Source organism: Gossypium hirsutum, chromosome A05 (genome assembly GCF_007990345.1).
Source record: "Gossypium hirsutum isolate 1008001.06 chromosome A05, Gossypium_hirsutum_v2.1, whole genome shotgun sequence".
In the NCBI taxonomy this organism is placed as follows: domain Eukaryota; kingdom Viridiplantae; phylum Streptophyta; class Magnoliopsida; order Malvales; family Malvaceae; genus Gossypium; species Gossypium hirsutum.
The window spans coordinates 1,631,430-1,658,498 of NC_053428.1; the positions used below are offsets into that span (position 1 = coordinate 1,631,430).

Consider the following 27,069-nt stretch of genomic DNA (forward strand, 5'->3'; position numbering starts at 1 on the left):
AATGTAATATTATTATATTGGATGCCCTCGGGATCTAAAATTGGATTGTAGTAAGATTTCAAACTGGGAAATGGATTTTATTTTATTTTATTTTTTCTCTATAGGAGGAAGAAGAAGATAACAGAACTAGTACATATATATAATTATGACACATTTTTTAAGTTAGTGAAAAAAAAATTATATAATTAAATTTATAATATCATAAATTCTAATTTTTATGAACATCATCGTAAGAAAAATATTTTAATAATTTTATAATTAAATTGAAATCCAACTCTAATATAAGAGTGGGAGAAAAAAAGCGAGAAGAAAAGGGCAAGTGTAGCAGATCTGACATAATAAGAATCTGAAATGTCAAATTCAATGTCTTGGTTTCATTGTCATTTCACCTCCCATTTCTCAAAGCCTGACTTCACTGACTAGCTTCTGTCTTTCCCCCCGCACCCATTGGACACTTTGTTTTTGGTGCTCCAAATCCAGCTGATGGCTGCTCTCTTCCAGTTTACACATCTCCTTTCTAGACCCCACCCCCGACAACAAGCACATATTCTTTCTTGTTTGAATTAGGACCAAAATGTGATTCCTCCTGTCCAATGGCATCCATCCCCTATTCTTTTCGACGTATATAAATTCTATAATTTGTGAACACCGATCCAGCCGCGTCCACCCTCATCTTCCCCTCCCTTTGTTTCTTTCTCATATAAAAACATCAACCAGGATGATCCCAAAAGGCCCGCAAAAAAGGAACAAAGCATCATCTATCCTATAAAGATATATTCTCACAAAGAACCAATTTCTGGGCCTTTTAACATGATTCTGTTTCTTTCATATTCCCCTCAAATGGAGAATCACACACCTCATAGTTTGAACACTGCCTTAACCTCAACGAAGAAATCAACCATGAAACAAGTGAGGGTTAAGTGCTATAAATCAAGTCTTAAGGTTTCAGCTTTAGATAATTTGCACTCCCAACTCGCACTAAAAATCTTTTAAGGGGAAAAAGAATTATATCATTCCTCTGTCAGTAGCATATGGTTTTTTTCCTTATTGAACTGAAAGATATTCTTGATGGCCTATCAGATCCAAAGTTGAAAATAATATCTGAAGCATCGACATGGGTAGGGACATTGCTTGTCAAAGGAAAAGAAAAAACAAGGGCCGCGGAAGATCTGTTTGAGCCGCCAAAGCTATATGAAGGCCCTGTATGTTCCTCTTTGGGTCAATGCAGACTGCTACCTGATAGTGATGGCATGATGGATGGTGTTCAAGGCTCAGAAGACACACCAGAAAATGCAGAAACAGGGAAAGTAAAACCAGTGCTGTTATCCAAAGTAGATATCCACCGTTGCTCAGGCTTGCTGACAGAAATAGAAGCCAAAACCGGTTTATTTTTAACGGAGTTACAAGGCTTTTCTGAAGCACCAGCCTTTTGAGTGATCCTGTTCAATAAATTGATGTACACTTATGAATTCTTAATGGGCAGATAAATAAATGGCATATATAACAAATGAGTTCTTTGATAGACCTAGGACAGTTAACAAATGAGACATAAAATGATTAACTCTGCTCCTGCGTAGTATCATACTCTACCAGATTCGTGATCCCCACAAATTTCAAAATTGCATTATAAAAGGGAAGTAAACTAATGGTATATCTTGTTACCAATGTACTTGGCATGAAAGAAGAAAAATAGAGACAAAAATAAAACGTCTCTTTCACTTTCCAAGTTGGGATATTGGGACAACAAAACGATTAAAATGATGTTGATATATTCACCGTAGTGCACTTGTTATAATTCCTATAAAGTATGTCAGAAAAATTAGGGTAAAATAGACTAAATTTTCTAAAAGATATTGACAGCTAATTTAAATGCTTCTAGTTTTAACTTTAAATTACTAGGAAAGTACTAAGCTAAATGTCATAGAACAATAATAGAAGGATGAATGAAATACCTTCTGTGCAGTCTTGATTAGAGAATTTTGAAATTTTCCAAAATCTAGTGACGACCCGGCATTATTGCCAAACATTGTAATAGTGCTATGAGCTTCAAACAATGAAGCAGAAGTTCTGTTCACATTCTTAGCTTCAATGGTATTCAATGGGGAAGGCACAGAAAATTATTTCCCTCTATCTTCATTCCATCTGTTGTTGATTTGATTCTTGCTTTTAGAAGAATCAAGTCCTAAACATGGCAAATAGCTAGCATTAGCATCTGAAGATTCAGATATTTTACTTGAAGTGGCTATCTTTAACACCTCAGACTTCTCCTTAGGAGTGACTAGATTTCGCTCTAGGTGCTCTAATATTGACCTTTCCATATGACTGGAATGTAGATGTACAGGTGGGATATTGATCTTGGAGCTTCTGTTAGCATCTAATGACTGAAAAATTGGAAGAGATACTGGTCCCTCCTTGTTCCAAGTTGTTCTTGATAGAAGGAAATACGCCCTTGGAAACATTGGAATTTCCCATTGGAAAAGGACTGTTTAACAATGAATGAGAATAAATAGGTCCTCTAGGTTGGGTTTCTGCAGGCCATTATGTCGAATCCTGCAAATAGATCGCACAGTTCCATGGCCATCATCTGCAAGGTTGCTCCTCAACTTCAAAAATGTGTTCAAACAAGTATAGGACTCAAGTTAAATAGATGTAACAATAATAGTTCAAGTCATGAAAAGGCAAGTTTCAAATAGGCAATAGCTACCTACAACATGATGAATGTTCCCTTATTCAGCTTTTGAGCATGTCCAGCTTTAGGGGCAAAAATACATAAATTAGACTCTGTTCAACCTAGAAGCACATTGTTTCCCCAAGGCTTTGCTTGGTAGGAAGGATAAAAAGGGGTGGGAACAAAAATTTCTTAGTCTAATGGTTAGTTTCCATAACCACTTTCCTACTTTAGAGCTTAACAATTGGATTAAACACGTTTCGTTCTTCCCCTTCGTATCTTTCCTATTTCCTACCAAGCAATGCCTAAATGGTCATTGAAAAAAAATTTAGATGATAGTTATGGCACAACAATTACAAAAATGACATAACACAGACTCCATCAGAAAACATAGAACATGCTTGTCCACGCACTGGAAGTAACCAAGAATCCATATAGAGGACCTAGTTATTAACATTCTATGCGAGGGTCAAGGTTCAATTTCCCTTTTCATTAATCCCAATGTAACCATTTCTTTTTCCTTTTCAAGAAAGAGGAAGCTGATTCCCTATATTTATAGCACTACAATGGAAGTATAATGAGTAGTAGTACTATGGCTGATAAACATGAAAATTTACCTGTCCATATATAGGAGTTTGCAATTGCTGCAAAGGAGAGAATGAACCATTCAGGAAACCATTACCCTTGTCTTGTACATGATCCAACTGATTACATACAAGGAAGAGAAAAGAAAAAATATTTCTCACGCAGTCAATTAGATGTAATCATGGAAGAATAGGTGCAAAATTTTAAAGTTCCACATTTGAATAAATAGTTCTGAAGTAAGGGGTTCTTGGAATATTATGAAGCCCAAATCCGCCTCTTTGATTATGTGGAGTTATCTACGCTGATCCTGTACCATGGAACCCGGCCAACATGTGGATGACTTGGGTGAAGGCAATGGAACAATGATTCTGATTCAATAATTGTCACTGAGCACTGTTGGTCTTTCATCTTTTGATATAGCACTCTTAGAACCTAAGTTTACTTCTGGTGTCCTATTTGTCACGTATGCTTTTACAAGTTCAATAGGTGAGCATCCAGTTTCATTTGGGAGCTGCAGTGTTTCATAGAATAAATTTTAAATAAATAGGGAAAAAATACGAAAGACACAAGCACATCAAGTTTCAATGTACCTAACAATTGACATATGTTTGGCGTGCCCAACGATGCAACTCTCTGCGTGGACTAACATATTACAGAGATCGATAGACAGATAAAGACTGAGAGATGAGATACTTAACTGATACAATAGAAAAGAAACGAAATTGGGGGAAATGCCCTCAGAGTGGATAAACTAGTATGCATCAGAAAATTTCCCTTTTATGTTGGCAGCTCCACAAGCGCTCAATCTCATCCTAACCAGCCTTCCTTTTCCCAATTGGCCAATAGCTTAAGTAACTTTATTAGATTATTTATCTATGACAAGTCTATTCAAAATTATTAAACTGACAAGTATATCATAACTACTAGATAAAGAGTTCACTCCATTTGAGCCTTTCACTTCTTAAGTTACAATTATTAGATATCCATCATATAAGCACCTATGCGCATCCAACCTCCCAAAGGAAAAAATTATGAGAAATTTGCAGCTCCTTAATATCTATGATCAAATAATTAAATCGACATGCATATCATAACTACTTGTGATTAAAGTGTATGTTATTTGTACCTATCACTTCTTGAGTTATAATTATTTCCATCAAATAAGTACCTAAGAATCTAAATGAACAAACTTATAAGAATCTCACGGCTCCTATTCTCTCTTTTCAGTTTCTGTTTTAAGGAATTCTACCTTAAAGGGTGAAGTATTCCGGCTTTGGTGAGAATGCAAGATCTTTTGTCTCCTTTCTTTTATGGCATTGGTTCACATCACTACCAACCTAACTAGCTCTATTAAAACCATAAAATTGACACCTATCAATTCAAACCCTAGCTGAACCCACACCAAAGCAACCTTCAAGTTTCAAGTGAAACCACCAATGAGATTACTGCTCATAACCCAAATCGGTAAGGATGTTTATTTCAATTTTTTTTAATTTTGCCCAAATTGAATCTTGTTCTTTCTAAACCATCCAGAACACTAAAATATACTCTCTCATCCAATTACACCCTAAAATTACAAGGTCTTAACCACCAAACAAATAGATTGCTGTATGTTGATGCAAACCAAATGCAAGGGTTCTACAAGCTATGTTACTCTAACTGGGGTGAGTGTAACAGATTCAATTTTCTTCTGAAGTTTTTTCTGTACATTTAGACTTTAGACAACAGGACCCCATACCATGTCCATATGATGTGTTGCCAACAGAAATTTCAAGGAAAATAAAGAGTTGGGGCAACATACTCTTAAGTTGTATTTTTGCACAACGATTATACATGTACAGCTACTAACATAAGGCACAGCATCAACCTCATTATTTCACGCAGATACCAGTGTTCCAAAATACAAGTTCATTATAATGATTTTCACTCACAGTTGGTTTAGGAAGGGGGGTTGCCACATCCCATACAGCTTTATTTGAATCATCCTGTTTTCCTTCCGTTGGCCTCCTCAGGTTCTGAGGACCTATAGTATCTTTGGCACCTCTAGCGGACAGGATTATATCCTTACATTCTTGATGAACTTTAGGAACATCAGCAGACCTTGAATTCATAATCTCAATCATATGATTAATTTCACCCCTGGATACAGTTTATAGATGTTAAAAGCCATATTAGATAATAATCAGCTCTTCACGCCAAGTAAATGGTCTCCTTGAAATATAGAAACAAACAGGGATATATGAATAATTGTGCAGAGAGGGATGAAAGAACAAATCATTAATTAATAAAATAGAAAATCAAGCTCATTTATAATAGCTGGGATATGAACAACAGGGAGAGAATGTATAATCTCACCGGATAACAACAAGAACTCACCTTGAAAATGTTTTCTCCTCCATTAGCTTCTCAATTTCCAAATATTTGTCATCCTTAATCTCACTGTCAACACCTTTTCGTTTTTCAACAAAGTCCAAACCAGCCTTTGATCCATCACTTGTTCCGCTAGTATTAGCTATTTTAGAAACTCCAAACTAGAAAAAAGAGTGCAAATATAATCATTCATGCTAACTCGTTAAGAAAAGCTAAATTAACCCCCTCCCCCCTTTTTTTTCACTTGAATAGGGTAAGTACAATGTGATTTAACAGAGTTTAATGCGATTAACACAAATATATGGATTTGGTGAACAAAATCCTTACAGTTGAAGAAGAAATTTGATCTTTGCCACTAGGATGTTCCTCTATATCTTCACCCAAGTTCACTGTTTCCAACAGAAAAAGTAACAAAATTCATCATGTAATCACATTAAAACATTTAATGAACTACTGATCACAAAACATAACCCCCAAATATTCTCCCACGCTTGACACTGACAATGTTACTTTTGATCACTAAAAAATCCTACTAATCACGAAGAAGAGAAAATTTTTAACGAAGAGACGCGTTCTTTTATATGAAGAGAAAAAAATAAATACTAACCATGAGTTTTGGGGTTCTGGCGGCTGGAGGGTATCGTTCGTGAGGTGTTTAGAGAAGAGAGAGGGGAAGATTCTAGAGGCGCCGCCGGCTACGAGACGGCAAGCCGGATCGACAAGTTTGGAGAGAAAGCGGCCGCGTAGAAATTGATTCTGCTGAGGGCGGGCATAAGGTGTAGCCGGAGGTCGATGCGGCGGTTGTCTCCTTGGCTTGCCACCGACGCCGCGCTCTATTGTCTGGGGAACTTGCATTGAGGAGGACGGCGCCGTTTCTGTAGTTCTCTCCATTTGAGTGTCTTTGTCTCAGCACACGCAATCACGCATCACACTCACCGTGCGAAGTGCTAAAGCACCCTTTTTACACTTTTTTTCTTCGTTTTCCTTTTTAGATACATTTGGTTTTAAGTTTTAACCCTCTTTCATCTTTTTTTTTTCCTAATTTTGGGGACCGTTTTATTTATACCCATGGGCACTTCCCAGTTCCCACGTGGTCAGATGAAGAAAATTTATGTATTATACAATAATTTTTTTTATGAACAGAAGTTATATATATATAAGGATTAAAACCTATATTAAGCAAGCTCCCGACAACCATTAGCTCAATACGATGATGTTTCTGAACTTTGTTGTCCTAGAGTTTTGGATCCAACTGTATAAAATACATACTACCATTTTCATTTCCATCAATGTGTAAATGTGTTTTATATTATATAATTAATATACTACAGCAATAAAAATATCAAATATTAATAATTTAAAATATTGAAATAGGAGTAATTAGCATTTGATAGAGTGCAATTAGAGGTGTGCATGGGCCGGGTCGGGTTCAACTAAAAATTTAGGCCCGTATGCTAGGTCCAGGCTCAACCGATCGAAAAAGGGGCTTAAAATTTTACCCAAGCTCGATCCGGATAAAAATGCTAAAACTTGAGCCCGACCCAGTCTACCCATATTAATTTTTATATTATTTTTATATAATTTTAAAATATATATAATACATCAAAAATATTAAAAATATCAAAATAAATATTTTCCAACAAATTAAAACAATTTTAAAAATATGTATATTTAAATAACACTAAGATAGATGCAACTTAACAAGTAAATGTCTCTAAAATAATAACAAAATTAACAAATATCTTTAAAATAATAACAAAATTAACAATAAAATAATTTTTATACAATATACAAACAATAACAACATAATAGTAACAACATAATTGTAGAATGGTAGCAAAATAAAGAGAAAACAAGAAGAAAATAATAGTAAAAAAAGTAATTTTTTTTATCTTTTAGTGAATTTGGGCCAGACTAGGCCAAAATATCTTACCCGAGACTCGGCCCATTTTTTAAACCGGCTCTATTTTTTGTCCAAGCCCATTTTTCGAGCTTATAAATTTGTCTAAACCTTCTCACATTTCGGACGGACCCTCAAGTCGGGCCTAGTGACCCAACCCATGAGCAATCAATTGAAATGACTTAAATGGTAAACAAAATCTGTAAAAAAAAAACTAATCATCAATCCATCCTCTTAATCTAGAACTAATTGAGGTTTCATCCAAAATTAGCAATCAATTAATTCTAATTCAAAGAAACATTTGATTGTTAAAACCTCAGTTAAAAATGATATATATTTTTATATATTTTTTAAATGTTAATATAAATAAAGATATTTTATTTTCATTTTTAAACTCAAAAGTTTTAGCATTTGAATGAAAAATACCTTAATTACAAATACCAAGTGTTTTTCATTAGAAGAACGCACGTAACGCTAGTGACATCATTTTAAGTTTAGTCATCCTATATACAAAATAATCATCCCTATAACAATCATTAATTAATAAAGATAAGTTTGTCAATTTTTTTTATAGAATATACCATACAAAATGATCCTATCTATCTTTGATCTAGAAGAAATTTGGCTGTAAATTTCATCGGGACCGGTATAACGTGTTTGCTGATCACAGTGTTCACGTGGCGGATTTCACGTGAAATGCTCTGACTGCAAATTTAGACTTTTTGTCATTGCTTGCTTCCATATCCATGGTTCAAGGGTGAAGCACCACGTCTGATTCTTACCTCTTCATACATGCATGCTGGATTCTACAAATTGTTAGCTACATTAAATAACACTGTTGATATCCCTGTTAGTATCCAACAAACCTTCCCAGTTTCAGAAACAGAATTATGTTGGTCGTCTTCCTGGGAATTCCTGTACATTCCTTCTCTTTGCAAAACCTGGAATAATGATGAAATCTGATAACACTTTTATGTGACAAGGGTTTTAAAATGTTCCAAAAAAAAAAAACAGTAGCTTTTGTAGCATTCGTGATAAGATCAACAATAAGGAACCAATCTCTTCGGAAACCGTCGTGGTTATTGTAATCGTCAACTTTAGCAGCGTCATCCAGTAGAATTGACAAAATGGCTAACAAATTTAGACATATAATTAAAATACAACGGAAACACCAACGCAAAACATAAATGTAAAAAAAAAAAAAAAAACTACGAAATTTTATTCATAACATATGCAAAACATCAATAGAGAGATTGCGTCATTGGTCATATCTTATTTTACCTTTTTACATGATACGGCTCCAACGATGAGAAATGTAGAAAAGCTCTCTCCATAACTACAAATCTCATCCTTTATACACGTACATACATATATATATATAAACAAAACAAGAAGGGTATATTAACAAAAGTCAGAAACTGCTAAATACAAAGGAGCAGCCGCCAAAGGAGAAGGCGATGGAGGAGCTCCATGGAAAAAGCTCTGATCTAATCTCTCACTAGTATTTTCCCTTACTTCTTCTTCTTCTTCTTCTTCAGCATCCCAAAGAAATCGTGCATATGATGCTAGCACAAAACTGCAGTTACATCAAAAGGAATATATGGTTAAATGTTGTTAATGATTAAAAAAACCCATTGTAGTTTTGGAGGTATTTACCAGTCGTCAGGGGCGGATTTAATAGCTTGATCGAAGTAAGCTGCAGCTCTCCGATCATCTTTGTGAGTTTGCCATATTAACTCGGCGTACATAGACAAAACATTCCCATCATTCGGATTTATCAATATTGCCCTCCCACAATATTCCTCGGCTTTCACGAAGTCCCCTCGTACCTGTACGGATTTCTAACGTTAGATTCAAACTCTAAATTCAAAACCTCTTTTTTTCTTTTTGTGATGAAAGACTTGAATCGATATATAAGCAATTTTACCTCCTTTAAAAATTTAGCGTAATTGCTGAGGAGAAGTGTATTTCCAGGATTAGCCTCGATCATTTTCTGATAATACAAATCAGTACTATCATTTCCGTTTTTCGAATCCCAAAAGCCCCATTCGTTATCCTCACAGTCCGAACCACCACCTCCTCTTCCTCCGCCAAAGTTTTTTCCCCCACCACCGCCTATCCCACACTCTTCCACCTCTTCCTCCTCGACACAGATCCCATTCAAGAGCACGTTATTATTCTTAGCGGTTTTCATCTGGGGGACGACCAGATCCCTCAAATCCGTATCCGACACCGTCCTCATCATCCTCCAACTCGAATCGTCGATCGACCCTGCAGAAATGGAGCACGAACATGAAACGGTTCGGGTCAGGGAACTCTGGTGCCATAACTCCGGCGCAGGAGAGAAATTCTTCGAGTGTGAGACCCATGAGTCACGTATCGGTATTGACGAACTCCTTAAAAGCATTTTTGTACTAAAATGAAATGTTGACAAAAAAAGAGAGGATATTTTTTATTATTAAGCCAACGACAAGTATTTTTTTTCGGCCCTCGCTTCTCCGCTGCAATTGCAGTGTTAACAACAGAAGTTGAGAGGGAAGAAGGGAGGCGGTGGAGGGCTTTTTATATAGAGACCAAGGTGAAGTAGGGAATCGATCTGGTCCGTTGATCTTAGTCATTGGATCTGACACATTGATGTGAACGTGCGTTTTTGTTGGGTTGTGTTATTAATATTTTGTATTTTATATTTTTTTATATTTTTATATTTTTTATATTATTAATATTTTAATAATTCGATAATTATATTTTATATTCTATTAATATATATTATGTAGGTTAAATTTAACGCAAATTATATATTTTATGTAAAAAAATTCAATCATCTAATGAGTATTAATACATATAATATTTTAGATAGATAGGTTAGAGATATTAAATTAATTTGAAATTTTTACACATGACAAGTACAATTATGTTAATAAATTTAATAGTTGAATCATTAAAATATTAATGGTATAAAAAGATACAGAAATATCTAAAATTGTTGTAGTTTTATTGTCTTTATAATTAAGTTTTAAATATGATTTTTTTATCATTTTTAGTCAGGATTTATTTACAAATCAACAATGGTGTATAATTACATTAATTAGACATTTAAATATATAAATTTTAAACCCGTAATTATATTTATTTTATTGGTGATCTTTTAACACATCAAACGACACATTAATTTGATAATGATAGTTGTATTTGTTTTGTTGACAATATATGAATTCGTATATTAATATTATAATAACTTTTTTTTAAATGTTTTTATTAATTAACACCGATATTAAACATCATTTGATAATCACAATGTATAAAGGACTCAAAATTGTGACTAATACAATATATTATTTTCGATTAATTATTACTAATTTTATATTTCTTAATCAGTCAATAAAAAATAATTACATAATATTTTAAAAAATATATAATTATATATATTATCAAATAAGATACAAAAGTAAAAATGAAAAGTTTGAATTTTAAAATAATTATTTTTAAATTATATTTAAAGTGGATCTCATTTTTAAATTAAATTTAAATATGATTTTATTTCTATTAATAATAATAACAATAACAAACAACTTTAAACAAGTAATTTTCGCTTTTAATTTTAATTTCTAATTTCATGCTTTTATGAAATTACTTAATTATTTTAAAAAAAACTTTAAAATGGTTTAACATGCATATTTTAAAATAAATAGTTTTATTTTTCAAATTTTATAAAAGTTTACATAAATGCTTAAAAATAGGTAAAAGATGTTAAAACACAATAGGTTTTGTTAATTAAACATGTAGACGATTTAAGGGTAAACTATAAAATAGTCACTTTTGTTTGTCTCGAGTTATATTTTAGTTACTTACGTTTGAAATGTTACGTTTTAATCACTTATATTATTGCATTGTAACATTTTAGTCACTAAGCTATTAATTGTCGTTAACAGTATAACGATAAACTAACGTGGCACGTTAAATCATCATTTCAAACAAAAATTTTAGATTAATTTATACAATCGATCCCCATATTTTTTTTGTTTTGAGCAATTTATATTTTTGTTTTTTTTAACTTACATTTTTTTTATTCTCTTCTGCATCTCCCTCTATTTTCCTCCATTTTCTATTTTATTTTAAAGTGTTTTTTCTATATTTTTCATTTGTTAAAACTAATCCCTATACTTTTATTTTTTAAACAATTTATTTTTTTCAAGCGAGGAGAGCTTGTGAACTAGTTTTAACAAATGAAAAATATAGAAAAATTACATTAAAAGAAATGAAGAAGGGAGGAAAACAGAGGGAGAAGAATAATAGAATGGAAAAATAAAGAAAAGAAAAAAGGAAAGTTAAAAAAATATAAAAGAAAAAAATGCTCAGAATGAAAAAATATAGGAAACAATTGTAGAATTTAACCTAAAAATTTCATTTGAAATGATTATTTAACGTGCTATGTCAGCTTACCGTTACATCGTTAACGACAATTAATGGCTTAGTGGCTAAAATGTTACAACATGATAACGTAAGTGACTAAAACGAAATATTTCAAACATAAGTGACTAAAATGTAACCTGAGACAAATAACTTAATTAAATTAAAATTTAATTTAAAACTTGAATTTTAGAATTTTTTAAGAATTTTTTTTCGTTTAGAATTTTTAAAATTATTAAATATATATATTTTTTAAAAATAGTTTATATTATTTTAAGAGTTTAAATTATCATAGTATAACATTAAAAAGTCGTTTTTATGACATCTACTATAGTACAGTATTATTTTTTAACCAATGTCGTACACTCTCTAATGCTAGATCCGTTATTTTTAATAATACTTTAACTCTAATATTCTTTTTCTTTCATCAATTAAATAGAAGCAATTAATAATAATGATAAAAATAATATTAGGGTTTATACTTATGAATAGGATTTAGACTTTAGAAATTAGAATTTTGAGGATATGATTTTAAGTATTAAGCTATGATAATTAATTTGGTGTTCATGGATCTATTATTTTATTAATTATGTTTTAAACAAAGTGATTTTTTAAGTAACATTTTAATTCAAAAATTAAGTCGAAATAAAAATTTAATAGAATTTTTTATCTTGAAAAAAATAAAATTTAAATTAAAATATTAAAATTTAAGATGAAATTGCGGATGTATTAAACCATTAAAAATTGATAATATATTTGTTTCATGCAATCCTTTTTCTTATTAATAGATACTTGAAAGATAATTTTTTAAAATCATCTTAATTTAAATAAATTCATAATTTAAATGTATATCTTTAACCATTATTTTTTTAAAGAATTTAATGCGAGGATGACAATTATATATATTTATCTAAGAAAAGTAGAAAACAACAAAAATAAATTGTAATTTAGAAGGAAAAAAAAACTCATACCAAACAGTCCCTAGAATTGGCACAATCAAATAAGTGAACTTTTTTCCATAGTCTCGCTCGAAGGGGACAAGTACACTTTTAACATAATTCAAGAGCAGTAGACCCCACCGGAAATGTCACGTGACCTTAAACCCTTCAACACCGTCGCGGTGTATACCTGAAGTGATTCAACGGTTCTGATTCATCCGCTACACGTGATACAATAAATACCAGAGGCGTTTGGTTCCCCTAGGAAAAGGGTTTTCCCACGGTATACACCCACGAAAAATAAAAAAGCCCTGGGTTTGAAGTTGAAGTACGAAAGAGCCAGTGGTGCACATAAGTGGCTGGTCTTGACCCATGTGGGACCGATGGTGCAAATTGAAAGCAAGCCATATTGAAGTGGTGGAGCCCAATGAGGTTGGGCTCAACGGTGTGGAGTTTCAGAAGGCGTCAAGTCAAGAAGGTCACCTTTGGGGTGTGCTATTCATTTTGTTTTAAGTGGACGGATGCAGCTCCCTTTTATTAGATTTATGGGTCCCGCCTAAAGTAATTTCGTCTTTACACTTTAGCCTACCCACTTGCAATAAGGCTAATTTTGTCTTTTGTGGTCTCTAATTATTTCTTCATTCAAAGCAATAACAATACGTTCTTAAATTATTATATTCATTTCAAATTAGTGTCTAGATTTTAAAATATTTCAAATTAACGTCTCAAATTATTATAGATCAATTAATTTTTTTATTAAAACTATTAATTAAAATAAATAATATGTTAAAATTTATGTGATATAATTTAAATTATTTTTTAAATAAAACATTAAAGTGTATAAAAAATTAAAAATAAAAATTAACTATTATTATATAATCTTAAAAGGACAAAAAGGAGATGATCAGAATATTATGGACATTGTTTTTATATATACTAACATAGATTACTCCTTTTTAAACTTTTTTGTGACTAATATAATGGCGTATTAGAATGAAATCAAAACAAAGTAAAATCAATTTCTAATTTGAAAATTTTTTGAACAAGATTCGCATATAATAGACTTAAATTTAAAATAAGATTTGAAAAAAAAATGTCAATGTTGAGAGGGATTAATTCATTTGAAATAAGTTTTTAAAGTGTTGTTTTCGAGGATATCAATCAAATCCCTTAACAATCGACAATATTGCCCCCAAAAGAGAGTTTTGTCCCTCCTTTGCGGCGAGTCATGTATGGTTCATGGAGAAAAACACCTTCAACTATAGTATCATATATCCTAACAATTGACCTATATGGTAGACGTTAGGGGTTCGAATCCCACCAAGGATGAGATGCTCATATTGTCTCTTGACGAGTGGCCGTACGTTTATGTACGGTCGGAGGTGCTTCCCTCCATGAACCGTACATAACTCTCAACGAAAGAGAGGCAAAACCCGCCTCTAAGAAACAACACTTTCCATTGTTAACAATTCAGGTCAATGTCCTAAAAAACGACACTTCAAAAACTTATTCCAAAAAAACCATTTCATCTGTCAATATACACATAATAATTATACATTATAAGACTTGAATATAAATACTTAAATGCAACCAATTCATCATTCACAAAACTCAGGTCAAGCATTTTGAAATCTCAAACAATCTTTTCTTCTTCTTTTTTTCAACATTACTGTTGGTTAATCGAACCTTTAAAAAGGACCCAGAATGGAATAAATTTATAAATACTGCGATGGAAGTGATTGAAAATGAAATAAAAGCCGAGATAAGGAAAACCCTATTATGGACCCAAAATGATAAAATCATGGAAAGTATTCTCAGCCATTAAATGTAGATCAGCATTTTCATAAGAAAACTATTGAGAGGCGCCAATAGGTTATGTTTTTCGACCATGATGCAGGAGCCGCAAAAAAACCACTCGCCAATAGGTTATGTTTTTCGACCATGATGCAGGAGCCGCAAAAAAACCACTCTTTCACGACAATAACAAAGTTAAACAATCAAATTTTTCTTTAAAACTTGTCAATTTTACTTTTCAATCCAAATTCATATATACATATGTTTAAGTCATTTTAACTTTTGAGTAACCTAATTTTGATTATATTGGATATATAATTATATATGACATACAGTTGACATTTAACTGTTAATATTAAATATATATATATTTATAATAATTATATGAGATACACTTTTTCCCTTGTAAAAGTTATGTTTGTATGTAATTTTAATATTTAAAATATAAGTACAACTCTCAACATTTTTAATATTGTCTCATTATAATTTTATCTCCCTTAAATGATCTATATGTAGTAAAACACGAAATTGAATCTAACTAGAAGCAAATTCTTCGATTTTCATGGTTTCACCTTTTATGGCACTTTGAGTGAACTCCAGCCCTAAAATATTGTTTAAGCTCTTAACAAAATTAAAAAATAAAATCCCAACTCAATACAATATTGAACACATGGACAGTTTGACCCTTTGAAATATTCAAATTAAAATTTTCAAATAATTTATATAAATTATTTAAAAGATATTTAAAATTTATATTTTGTATATATATTTTTTAACAATCTCATTATAGATTTTCACTATATCTGTTTTTTTCTTTTACATAATACCTATAATTATTTATAGTTCTTTATCAACCCAGAAATAAGAGGTTAATGCGATTCAGCACACTGAAATCCATGCCTTATTGCATTGACAATAATATTTATGTCAATTAAACTAAAATTCAATCGACTATATTTTATATATTTTAATATCAATAAAAAATGAATACAATCTTAATTAACTTATTTTACAATTTCTAATAATCAGGTTATTTCCACAACTCTTTCACTATTTATTTATTATAAAGTATTTAAAATATATTTTATAATTAAAATTAAAATTAAATAAGAATATAAATTATTTATTATTAAAATTGAAATTGAATTAGACTAAAGGGATTTGATGCAAAAAAATATGTTATCCAAGCCTGAGTGGAAGCTAGCTGACCTCATCCATGTGCGGAAAAATGGGTTAACAAAGTAAATCATATCGGTTTAACAAAAATAAATGGGTTTAGTCAAAATTTCAATTGATTTCTGCAGTTTATTCACTGATTGTTGGTTTTGAATTTCAAAACTAGACGCACTCAATAATAACCGTACTCAAGCCCAAATATCTATATTCATACCCATTACCCAACCCAGTCCTAACAAATACCTAACCTACAAAAATTAATTTATTCACATTTAATTATCCTGTAATAATTCCTCGCCATTTTCGCCCCATTTGCACAAAAAGAAAAAAGAAGTCCATCCGAGAAAATGGCAAACCCCAGTCACATAAAAACCAAATTTTTTTTCCTTTGAAGTTTGAAATGTATAAATCCCATTATCATATGAAACAAAGATGGTTTAGGACACCGCAATCATGAATTTTGACAAATATAAACCTAATTCATGAAACTTTTCAACTAAAGTAATTTTTCATCTTTTTAAAAAAATATAAAATTAAAAATAAAATTCAAACTTCCAAAATTAGCCAATTTAAACCGATGAAATTAGATTTTATTATTTCAGTCAGTTTTAATATGTAAGTCAATTCATGAGTTTGTTCATTGATACTATTATTAATACATATAAATTGAAGTTTCAAAATGCACACCTCTACTATAATGCATAGTTTCTCTTTTATTGCATGTAATTTTTAAATAGATAAACTGTTGATCATAAAATATGTTTCATTTTTATAGAAAGATATCAAACCACCACACTCTACTTCATGTTTACTATCAATTCCTTTTCTTCATCATAATGAAAGATTTCCTGTTATCCTTAAGACATGCGTACTGTTTTTTTTCCCTTCATTTTCGAGTGTAGTCAAATCTCACAACTTGGTCGCACAAACACTACATTTTTGGCTTTGTCAGAGGAATGTTTTCTCGTGTTGTTATTTGTCTCTCCTTGTGCCATTTTCATCTTTATTGATTCCAATTTGTACCTTGCTGCACCATTTATGCCATTGCTATCCATCTTCTTTTACATGATATTTACACACCAAAGGAGCAGATTGATAAAATCCCCTGTAATTTTCCATTTCATGATTACATCATCTACGCTGCTAGTCTTTTCTTCTAAGCTGCCAACCCTATATGGGCTACACCAATCCCAGCTTTATAGTTTTGCAGAACTTTTCGTGACTTCGATAAGGATATGTACCAATCGCCAATTAATTGCTCGTGAACTTTTGGTTAGTTTCTTTTTTTACATGTAAAAAAATGATATACCATACATGAAAATTATAGTGTACCTGTATGGGCTTGGACTCACCTTTGTCTCTAAAGCTTTCACCAACCCACCGTCGTGCTATAAAACTATGTCTGCCGTGTACGTATCATTTTTCCAGGTTAATGGACCATGAAATCCTTACAAGATGCAGGAATAGGATCAAAAGAATTTATTACACCATGTTGATGTGTATATGGTAGCTAGCTAGGTTCATATGAATGTCCCTTTTTTTTCTTCTTCCTTGCTTTTTGCCCTTTCCATAGAGAAAAAACCTATGGGGCCGATGCATTACAATGCAGCCCCGTTACTCTTTATATTTTTAGATCATTCTTTTTTCTTTTTTTTTGTGGCAAAAGCATCACGTGTTAATGTCTACACCATATTCAATTCAATGATATGCTACGTAACTGCAATAATAATAATGATTCAAATCAAAGCCCAATTCTCCATGTTTGCAAATGAAGCCTCTCTGTTTGTCTTGGATTTCACTTGTTTTATTTACTGTCATTGGCAGTTGAGTAGATTAGCAGCAATCTTCACCACTGTTTGCTACTGCTCAATCTGATGGATACCCTACACTAAAACCAACCCATTTCTTAAAAACATATGTAGCTATAATTAATGTTAAATAATCCTGCAATCATTGTTAACATTTTCAAAACCATATTCCTATAGGCAGCCCTCTATTTCCCATTATCTGCCCTGCTAGCATTAACACACCCATTTCGTTTAACATTTTCACCTACAAATTCAATCTTTTTTATCTGGGGTTTAAAACCATATCCCAAAGGATTAATTTGTGTAAGGACTTTGTGTGTGTGTGTGTGTTTCTTTTTCTTTAAATTGGCCTCTCATTCAATAAAGGGGAACAGCAACAGTTGTGAAAGACCGCAGTAGAAGTAGTAGTTGTAGTTAGTACAAGGGGCTACTATTAGACAACAGGGCTACTTAATAGAGTGCCCTTTCAACAGACATCAACCCATGTGGTCTGTATTTTTTTCTTACCTATTAGCTATCATTAAATACCCTTCTTTAATTGTGAATTCTTTCTTTTAACACCGAGGAGATAAAACCAGTGCACTTTTTCTTTTTTTCTTTTTTTTTCTGCTGCCATTTTGGCTTTTCTTTTTAACCTGCAATCACAATACTAAACTAAAGCCAAAAATAAAAATAAAAATAAAAAATCATAATAACAAGTTGGAAAGTCTCCATTTCTAGTTTCTTCCTTAAAAGGAATTTATATTACAGTGTCGTATATAGATAAATATATGTTCAGCACTAAACAGTAAATATTTTCATATATATATTTTTTTTGATAAATCACACATGTTTCCAAATAAAAAAAAAGTTAGAATAACACAAATTATGACAGTCATGAATTTGGTTTTACTTTAGTCATTTCATGCCGTCCACAAGAGAGAGGAGGTCTGGTCTCTACTTTATTAATGTTTTGTACCCTAAAAAGATATGTAAGTCACACTAGGAGTGGTAACACTCTGGTTTTTGTTGTAATTTTTTCACTGTTTCTCGAAAACCATAATTAAAAGTACTTTTTTTTTACTTTGATCCAAAGTAGTTTTACAGAATAAATCAATAATTAACAACCTTCCTTTCATTACATCCGTTTTGTTAACCTACTATTTTTCTACTAACAAAAGCTGAGCTCTCCCACGGCTTTGCAATAAGAGCCTATTATAACTTAATTAATCTCGAGACCACATTTACTAGTTTTTTTTTTTAATGTATGAAGGATCTTGTATATATTAAATAAAAACTTAATTCAATTGGTGAGACAGGCACAGAAAACCATAAAATCTTAATATATAAATCATTTGAATATAAATCCGAGCATTTAGTCTATTAGTCAAAAGTGTTTCTTATACTTATGTTGTGGAATTGAATTGTAAAAATTACTTGCTAATACTTGCTAATGGCGTACGGATTGTAAAAAAAAAAATTGAACACAAGTAATATAATCAACTAGTGTTGGATGAGTGATAAGATACATTATACTCTTAAAGAAAAAATTCAAGTTCAATATTTAAAAATAACATTGTTTAAAGAGACCATTACAAATCCTAAAAATGTTACTTTAATTGTTCAAAAAACCAATAAAAAGGCTTTGTTCATTGTTTGTTATTTTTAATTATTTTTATGCAAAATTTTAAAGGTTTTAGTGCGAAAAAATTTATTATTGTTTTTTGATCTTCTTTGACTGAGATGAGACATTTGCTAATTAAGGATATTGTTGATTCGAATTTTTGTTCTTGAAAATGAGATATGCTTTAAGATAATCTCTATTGATGCTCCTAAGAGTTGTGATAAATGATTTTGACACTTTTCAAATGAGTCTACAATCCACATTTAGCTTATCAATGGCTCTTGACTCGTCATTTTTTTTTATCTCGATAAATTTTTGTTATGATGACTACATTTTGCGAAAAAATTCATAGCTTGTTAAGATTGCACTATACACTATCAACAATTTCTCATGACATCCTTGATGTTACCACTAACGAAAATCTCACCAAGAGATTTCAAAATATGGATCCTTGATGTCCACAATGTGAGCGGGAAGTAAAATTCATGTTGTTGGTTTTTTTTTTTTTTAACTTGTATTGTTTGGCTGGTGTAGCCACTCTAATATCATGTTACCACTGGATCATCTGGTCGTCGATTGTATAGCTTAGGTCATTACTTCACCTTTTTTCTTTTTACTTTGCTTGATTGAAGGACAATGACTTTTCTGAAGGAGCTTTGGGTCCATGGGAGAGAAGCAGACCAAGTTTTTGGAAGCTTGAGAAACTCTAGTTTTAGGCTTTTTATAGATTTTGGTTTTCACTTTCCATGCGAATTAACTACTTGTATGTACTATATCCCTTGGTCTTACACGTTATTTAGCCAAATAATTGTCTTTCACCTTCTGTTTGTATTCATATACAATACTGCCCATTCTTTACGTAAACATGATTTTCAAACATGCTGCGTACGGTACGGCTATCTAAATTACTACGGTATATAATGAAAAAGGAATTTGGTGGGCTTTGATTCAATAATTCGGAAAAAAAATACAGAAAAAGAAAAATAAAAGTGAAGAAAGAGAGTCAAGCCAGCTTACAAAAAGATGAAAGAAGATGTAACTTCAGTCAATTCATCCTGAAACATGAAGACAGAGAGTAACTATTTATTGATGGTGAGACTTCAAAAAATAAATTTTAAAGTTATATTCTATGGGACCCTCCCCCCCCCCAACCAAATTCTCATCAGAGATGCATTGTATTTTTCTCTCTTTAGTTGCTTTGAGTTGAAACTGATGAGAGATGCTTCTGTTTTTACAGGCAAATTAACCCCCCAACCATCATCTTCTTCTCTTTGCTATCAAAATATTCACATCTTTCTAATTCCTTGAGAAACAAACAATCTGCATTCCTTAAAACTCTATGCTGCTGTTGCTGCTGCTTATAGACAAGACTGATGATGGTTTCATTCAAACACAACCCACTTGAACTAAAAGTCACAGTTCTCAGTGTCATGTTCATCTTTTACCTCACGTTTTTCCCTTCCAAATCAGGTAAATAAAACAAACACGATACATATGAAACTTATTGTCATCATCATATATGTTAATGTTATGTGTACTAACATTCTATTCATGGATGGTTTTTTGGGGCACAGTATCAGTAACAGCAGGTAATGATAACAATTTAAAGCAAGAGAAAACAGTTCTGGGTTCGAGGCCACCCAAGTGCGTGAACAAGTGTTTCAGTTGCAGACCATGCATGGCTACTTTAGTTGCTTCTCCTAATCATAGAAATACTCGAAGCTCTTCATATCAAGGTGATGAAAGCTATTATCTGCTTGCCTGGAAATGCAAATGTGGGAATAAATTCTTCCAACCTTTACTCCCCTCCCCCCCCCCCAAAAAAAAATTAATGTATACATATAATGCTAAACCCTATTGTAGTTGTCAATGAATCTCCCATTGTCAAACTGCTGGTCTCTTCTCTACTTTTTTTTTCTAGTGCCATAAACATTAATTTAGCTTTATATTGTCTCTCGTTAATGGTTTTTAATATTATTATGCTAAAGCAGCTAAAAGCCTAAATGTTTTATTACAGTATTTCATTGGGTTGAACAGTGCATGCAATGATTATTTTTCTTTCTGTTTTTTGATTGAAATTTTATAAGCTTTGGGTGTAAAAAAAGGAAACCAATTTTCAAGATTTAAGAGAGATCTGCTTGATATCGTCATACTGTTTTCAAGTCTCGGCAACACTGAATTTCAATTTTTCTTAACACTGATTTTCGGTTTATTAATTATTAGGGATTTGGTACTTGAAAGTTTTGACTTTTTTAAACATGGTATTTATGATTTTATCCAATAGCATATGTATTTGGCAGTAACACATTAGAAAAGATTATCGATATCGATCAAATGATGTATTAATGGTAATTAATTTGAAAGATTGCTCTTAAAAATCCAAGAACAGTGGAAAACAATATATATTGTGAAAAAATTTCCCATTTTTTCTTTGTCATTTTTCTTCCATCGTGATTTGACCTTTGTGACGAAAGCTACTGAACAGTAGCATCATTCAACAAACGTTTGATGAGATTCTTAGGGTTCTATTATTTTCTTTGAACCGGCTGCTGGAAAGCTGATATATATACATATAGACCTTTCTTTGTTCTTTGTTTTAATCATCTTATGAGATTGCGCAACAATGAGGATATTTCTTTTTTTTATGGCGTTATTCGGGAATTCAAAGGGGAACTCTAGTTTCTTGGTTAAAGAAAATTCGGATCTTTCTCAACACGTTGAAGCTCTAAATTTGATCCAAATAAATATTAAAATTAGAGTAAAATATCAAGCTTTATTGATAATAACAAAGTAGTTGCAGTTTCATAAATACAGGGAAAAACCTACAAGACAAGGACTCTTGCAAAACAAAACAAAACAACACGACCATAATGAAGGTTGTTATAGCAGATGAGAGATCCACTGCCATAGCCAAAGTTGAAAAGGAAACACTCAAGGACCGCCTTAGAGGAGTTTCACACACTGGAACACACCTGAAAGAAAGATATTTATTGAATGATATAAACAACATACTTCATGGGATTAAAAACAACGAAAGCTAAAACACCGACTAGGGAAGGGCACATCCAACAGAAATACAACCAAAAGCTATGATGATGATGATTGGAAACTTAAAACCATAACTTGATGATGAGATTCTCCAGGAACCATGGCTATGAAATCGCCTCTGGTGAAGGGAGGCTTTGATTTACAACAGACTTTTACATAGAAAGCCTGCAAAAAACTGAGATGGATAGAGGCCATCTGGAAAAGAGCCCAAGTCCCCAGGAAAAATAACCAAGTCATAGAGCCAACCCGCATGGCTACTTAGTTGAACGGAAAAACTGTGCTGAATGTTTTTGCTACCCGTGGGAGATGACCATACGAGATTGATATTTCTACTGTCTTTAACGCCAGAAGTGTAGTTGTTCAGTGGCTCGACTCTCGATTAGAAAAGGATGTCGCATCTCCACAAGCTTTCCACGAGCAGCTCAATGGTTTGGGTGCTGATTGAATTGCAGTGCTGGAGATTCAACCCCACCAGGGTCTTGCCCAATTTTTTTAGGAAGGTCATGCTTTTGTTTGATACTCCTGAACAACCTGAAAACGAAAGGACTTGCAAGTTGAGTTGCTCTGCGTGAGACAAGGCTGCAATACCTACATCGGTGATTGCACAACTTGACACATCCAAGTCGCTGAGGAAAACACAATTTTCTGCAGCTGCTGCCAAACTTGCATCAGTAATCCTCCTGCAACCGTTGAGATTAAGCAACTCGAGGGTTGCGCCATGTAGCTTGGTCAAGTGCAAAACGACCTCATCGGTCAAGTTTAAGCAGCCGCTCAGATTCACTTTCACAAGTCCTGCCTCGCAATTCTCTAGAAGAGGCAGAAGACCTGCATCTGTAATGGCGCAAAGTCCGCTCAGGTCTACGTGCTGAAGCTGAGGGCACAACCTGCCCACCATAGCCAGGCTGGCTGTTCCGAATCCTGGGCAGTTCCTTATAGACAAGGATTTAAGGGAATTGCAAGAGGAAGACAAAGGAGCTTCCAAGGATATATCCTTAATTCCCATACATTTTACTAGGGTAAGAGATTTCAACCCACAGTTTGAGAGAACACCGATAACCCCGGATTGAGTGACCCTGTTGCACTCCTCCAACTGCAAGCACTCAAGAGAACCAGCAGACTTGGCAAAGGCCACCAATCCATCACCAGAAACGAAGCAACACCTGCGAAGGCACATCTGCTTCAGGTTAGCGCATCCCTTTCCAATGGCTTCAAGACTCACATCAGTTACCCCCCAGCAAGAAGCAATTGTAAAAGAGACCAACTTTTGCAGACCCTGAGCATTACCCATCACCCAAAATCCCTTCTCGCTCACATTTTGTAGACCACTCAGCATTAGATTAGTCACAGACTTGCCATAGTGCCCGATCACAGCAAGAGAAAAATCCGTGATGCTCAAACCCTGAAGCTTAACCTTTGAAAGGACGGAAGATGCTGATGACAACAGGCTTGAAACTCCATGATCCCCAACAAGTGGGCAGTCCTTGATAGAGATGGACTGCAGCTTGGGGCAAAGCTTTCCGATAGCTTGGAGGCCCTCATTACCAACCTTTGGGCAAGATTGGATGCTCAACGCAGTCAAATTAGGGCAGTTGGCAGCGATGGCAATTAGCCCCTTGTTTGAAAGGTGGGGGCACTGGCAAAGATCAAGCTTCTCCAACAAATGGCATTCTTTAGCTATCTCGCACAGACCTTCATCTCCAACACGCGGGACATTCCACAAAGAAAGTACCTTTAGAGAAGGACAACCACGTGCTACGGCAGACAGCCCGAAATTAGTTACTCCACGTGAAGAGCTGCTTCCCCTAATAGAAAGCTTTCCTAAACCACCATGACCACTTGTTCCAACCGCCACCGCAGCAAGCCTCATGTCAGTTGCTTTCTTCCCTTCTAAGCACCTTGTCAGATACCCATCATCTTCCTCGGATAAGATCATCTCAACATCACCCGAATTCGAACCAAAGTTCTCCTTGACCACCTTTGATGACTCATATTCACCCTTGCGAATGCTGGTCAGAAGCATAAGCCAGTGCTTAGAGACACAAGCACAGGAGCTCCTTTCTTTACCCCCAGAAATGCGTTTAAAGATCTCAACAAGGCATTCATCAGGGAGGACATCGATCGATGGTTGCTTATTCTGCTCAACCTCAGCTTCTCCGAAGTGAAATGGGGCACTAATACGCGTTCTTTTACGAGGCGGGCAGTACACATCAACTTGGGAACTGATTGAACACAATCTACCCAAGTCTGTAGAATTTGTATAAAAGGACCCTCCATTATAGAAATCATCATCACCTGAAAATTCCAATAAGCATATCATCACCGCCTACTCAAAGAATATTTCCAAAAAAAAAAAAAAAGAAGGAAAGCTAAGTGAAAATCATACATATTCCTACAATATCTTTTTTTTTCCCCTTTCCAAGATCAATCAAACAAAAGAAAACCAAGGAAGAACCTTAAAACTATGCAAAGCTTTCAACTTTTAATGCAAATCTTCAAGGTTCCAAGCCCGCAACACATATTCATATAACTAATCGTTCCTAAATCCTTTGACTTCCTTTTTCTAGCTAAAAACCAACATAGCCATGCTTTAAAACCAATTCCAGACTTGTAAAGTAAATCAAGCATAAAAACACCCACAAGGATATCTATATCAACATATAATGCTTAAAATTCTATCGTCAATCTAAGAATTATAAACATATCTATAAGCTCAAGCCAATCTTTACCCACAAAAAAAGAAGAAAAGAAAAAAGCTTACCACTGTAATTAACAAGAGCAGGCATGGTTGAATTTGAAAGAAAAAACGTTTCTCAAAAGCCTTTAACCCCAAAACGCAAAACCCAACAATAGAAAACGCTAGAAAAACGCAGACCAAGTATAATCCTTGAAAGCTTGAATGCATCAGAACTTGTTGAGAAGAAAGAATACTGAAACCCCACAAAGTAGGGCAAAAAAAAATTAAAAACTCTTGAGGAAAGAACAAAGGAAAAAGCAAAGCTTGTTGTGTTTTAGCTGAAACAGAACACAAGAGTTGTATATATTTGGTTGTGGAATAAGAAAAAAGAATTTTCCAGTTAATTACTAGTTTAAAATTGGATGTGTTTTTTATTGCAGATACATTATACACTGCACATGCAATGTATCTTTCCTCGGAACCTGTTTCTTTTCTTTTTTATTTTCCTCACCTTTTTTTAGTGCAACTAACACCCCTGCTTATCGCCTACTTGCCTTTGAAATTTAAACAAATCCCCAACATTGCCTTTTAATAAACATTGAATTCAATTGTGGGCGGTGATTATGTAATTATTTTCCCACTTTCCACTACATTTTTCCTTTTTCGCTAATATTGCCTTTGAAATTTATATATTTCGAGGTTAATGTTACGTCTTCAAAGTATAGGAACATAACCCCCCTTTTCTTTCTTTCTTTCTTAATAATATATATTTCATAAATCCTGGTTTGATGGTCAAAAAACAAGTTGACAATCTTAATTTTCTTTTGTATTATCATTTTAGACTCTTTTTTTTGGGACAAAAGAAAATAAATTAATTCTACAAATTAAAGTTCAAAAAATCAAATTTTATTATATGTATTTTAATTTAATTAACTTTAATTTTATATTTTTTAAATTTTAAAATTTCAATCATGGTTAAAATTTTTTTTTCCAAAATCTTATGTAATAACATATTATTACATGACTAATGTTATATTAACTTGTTATGTTAAGAAAATACTCACAAAAAAAAAATCATATTATTGTAATTAATGAATTCAATGATAAGTAATAATTAAATTTCAAAATTCAAAATTAAAATATGAAAAATAAATGTATACTTCACACGAACTTATAAAAAATTATCCAAAAATATATAATTACTGTTGTTTACATTTGGTGAACCAATAATCAGGATTAGGGCAAGTTCCTTTGGTTATTATTTTGAAAAATGATTTTGGTAATAAAAGTATTTAGGTACTCATTAAAGATGAATCATGTATTTATAATAATATAATTAATGTGTAGTAAGCTTGAAAATAATCTTAATCTCTCATTACCAAAACCTTTGATAGATATAAGATACTTAGCGGACTTTGTTTTATTTAATTTTAAAAAATATTTATTAGTGCATTTCATATTACATTTTTTTTTAACTTTTACATAAATATGGTAAATATGATTAAAACCCATAAAAATTGACAGTCAAACCCTTAGAGCTCACCAAGAAAGAAAAATAATTCTACTTTGACTAGGACAAGAAATAATTAAATAATAGTAAAGAGGGGAAATGTGGCCTAAATAGGCAAATGGGTTGCCAAATGCATGAGCTTTTAGGCTCTAAGAGAGAATGATGTACATTGAATTTGATTATTATTATTCTTAGTATTTGTTGTTAAAAAAAAAAGGAGAGGGTCATGTTTTGTGAATTTATTTTATGTACGTCCAATGTATGGCCGGAAATGAGGATTAGATTTGACTAATGGTCTCTTTTTTCTTGGTTGTTGGTTTTCAATAAATGGGTTAGAATCGTTGAACTGAAGGTTTTAGAAATATCATCTTTTTGGCTTAATTGATTTTAAAATTTTAAGTCGCATCCATAATTAAAATATTTTAAACATAATCAAAATTAGATTAAGTTGAAGACACCACTAATTAATTTTCTAAAAAAGTTTAATGATAAAAATCAACCTTTTATCAATAAGACAACTTTTAATCTAATACAAAGTATGAACGCAATGGGGGTCTCTAATTTTGCTTGTCTTTTCGTTCTGGAAAT

At 32.6% G+C, this 27,069-nt stretch overlaps 3 protein-coding genes across 4 annotated transcripts; all 3 read right to left on the reverse strand.

Moving 5' to 3' along the window:
• Positions 1 to 230: 230 nt before the first annotated feature.
• On the reverse strand, positions 231 to 6,666 carry LOC121203185 (uncharacterized). Of its 2 annotated transcripts, none has more exons than XM_041112785.1 (7): positions 6,231 to 6,666; positions 5,951 to 6,012; positions 5,630 to 5,784; positions 5,185 to 5,392; positions 3,286 to 3,372; positions 1,953 to 2,584; positions 231 to 1,439 (listed from the first exon to the last, which is right to left on the reverse strand). In XM_041112785.1, exons 3-6 carry the CDS (start codon positions 5,650 to 5,652, stop codon positions 2,516 to 2,518), a joined length of 387 nt encoding a protein of 128 aa, XP_040968719.1. In that variant the 5' UTR covers positions 5,653 to 5,784; positions 5,951 to 6,012; positions 6,231 to 6,666; the 3' UTR covers positions 231 to 1,439; positions 1,953 to 2,515. The 2 variants fall into 2 exon arrangements, with proteins under 2 accessions (XP_040968719.1, XP_040968718.1); XM_041112784.1 differs by having other exon boundaries at positions 1,953 to 2,603.
• Positions 6,667 to 8,722: 2,056 nt separating this feature from the next.
• LOC121229223 (uncharacterized) lies at positions 8,723 to 10,058 on the reverse strand. Its single transcript, XM_041112786.1, has 3 exons — positions 9,451 to 10,058; positions 9,180 to 9,352; positions 8,723 to 9,099 (listed from the first exon to the last, which is right to left on the reverse strand). The coding sequence occupies exons 1-3, from the start codon at positions 9,928 to 9,930 to the stop codon at positions 8,925 to 8,927; spliced, it is 828 nt and encodes a 275-aa protein (XP_040968720.1). The 5' UTR covers positions 9,931 to 10,058; the 3' UTR covers positions 8,723 to 8,924.
• Positions 10,059 to 22,002: 11,944 nt separating this feature from the next.
• Positions 22,003 to 25,530, reverse strand: LOC107958707 (EIN3-binding F-box protein 1). The gene is made up of 2 exons (XM_016894544.2): positions 25,056 to 25,530; positions 22,003 to 24,589 (listed from the first exon to the last, which is right to left on the reverse strand). The coding sequence occupies exons 1-2, from the start codon at positions 25,078 to 25,080 to the stop codon at positions 22,677 to 22,679; spliced, it is 1,938 nt and encodes a 645-aa protein (XP_016750033.1). The 5' UTR covers positions 25,081 to 25,530; the 3' UTR covers positions 22,003 to 22,676.
• Between the last annotated feature and the right edge of the window lie 1,539 nt (positions 25,531 to 27,069).

Excerpts from the sequence above, each read along its gene's own strand:
- LOC121203185 (XM_041112784.1), bottom strand. The coding sequence starts at position 5,652 with ATGGAGGAGAAAACATTTTCAAG. Across the intron at positions 3,373-5,184 it reads CCCCCCTTCCTAAACCAACT|TTGGATCATGTACAAGACAA; the intron begins GTGAGTGAAAAT and ends GTATGTAATCAG. Across the intron at positions 2,604-3,285 it reads AAACTCCTATATATGGACAG|TTGAGGAGCAACCTTGCAGA; the intron begins GTAAATTTTCAT and ends ACATTTTTGAAG.
- LOC121229223 (XM_041112786.1), bottom strand. The coding sequence starts at position 9,930 with ATGCTTTTAAGGAGTTCGTCAATACCGATACGTGACTCATGGGTCTCA. Across the intron at positions 9,353-9,450 it reads ACGCTAAATTTTTAAAGGAG|GTACGAGGGGACTTCGTGAA; the intron begins GTAAAATTGCTT and ends AAATCCGTACAG. Across the intron at positions 9,100-9,179 it reads AAATCCGCCCCTGACGACTG|TTTTGTGCTAGCATCATATG; the intron begins GTAAATACCTCC and ends ATGTAACTGCAG.
- LOC107958707 (XM_016894544.2), bottom strand. The coding sequence starts at position 25,080 with ATGCCTGCTCTTGTTAATTACAGTG. Across the intron at positions 24,590-25,055 it reads TGCTCTTGTTAATTACAGTG|GTGATGATGATTTCTATAAT; the intron begins GTAAGCTTTTTT and ends TGGAATTTTCAG.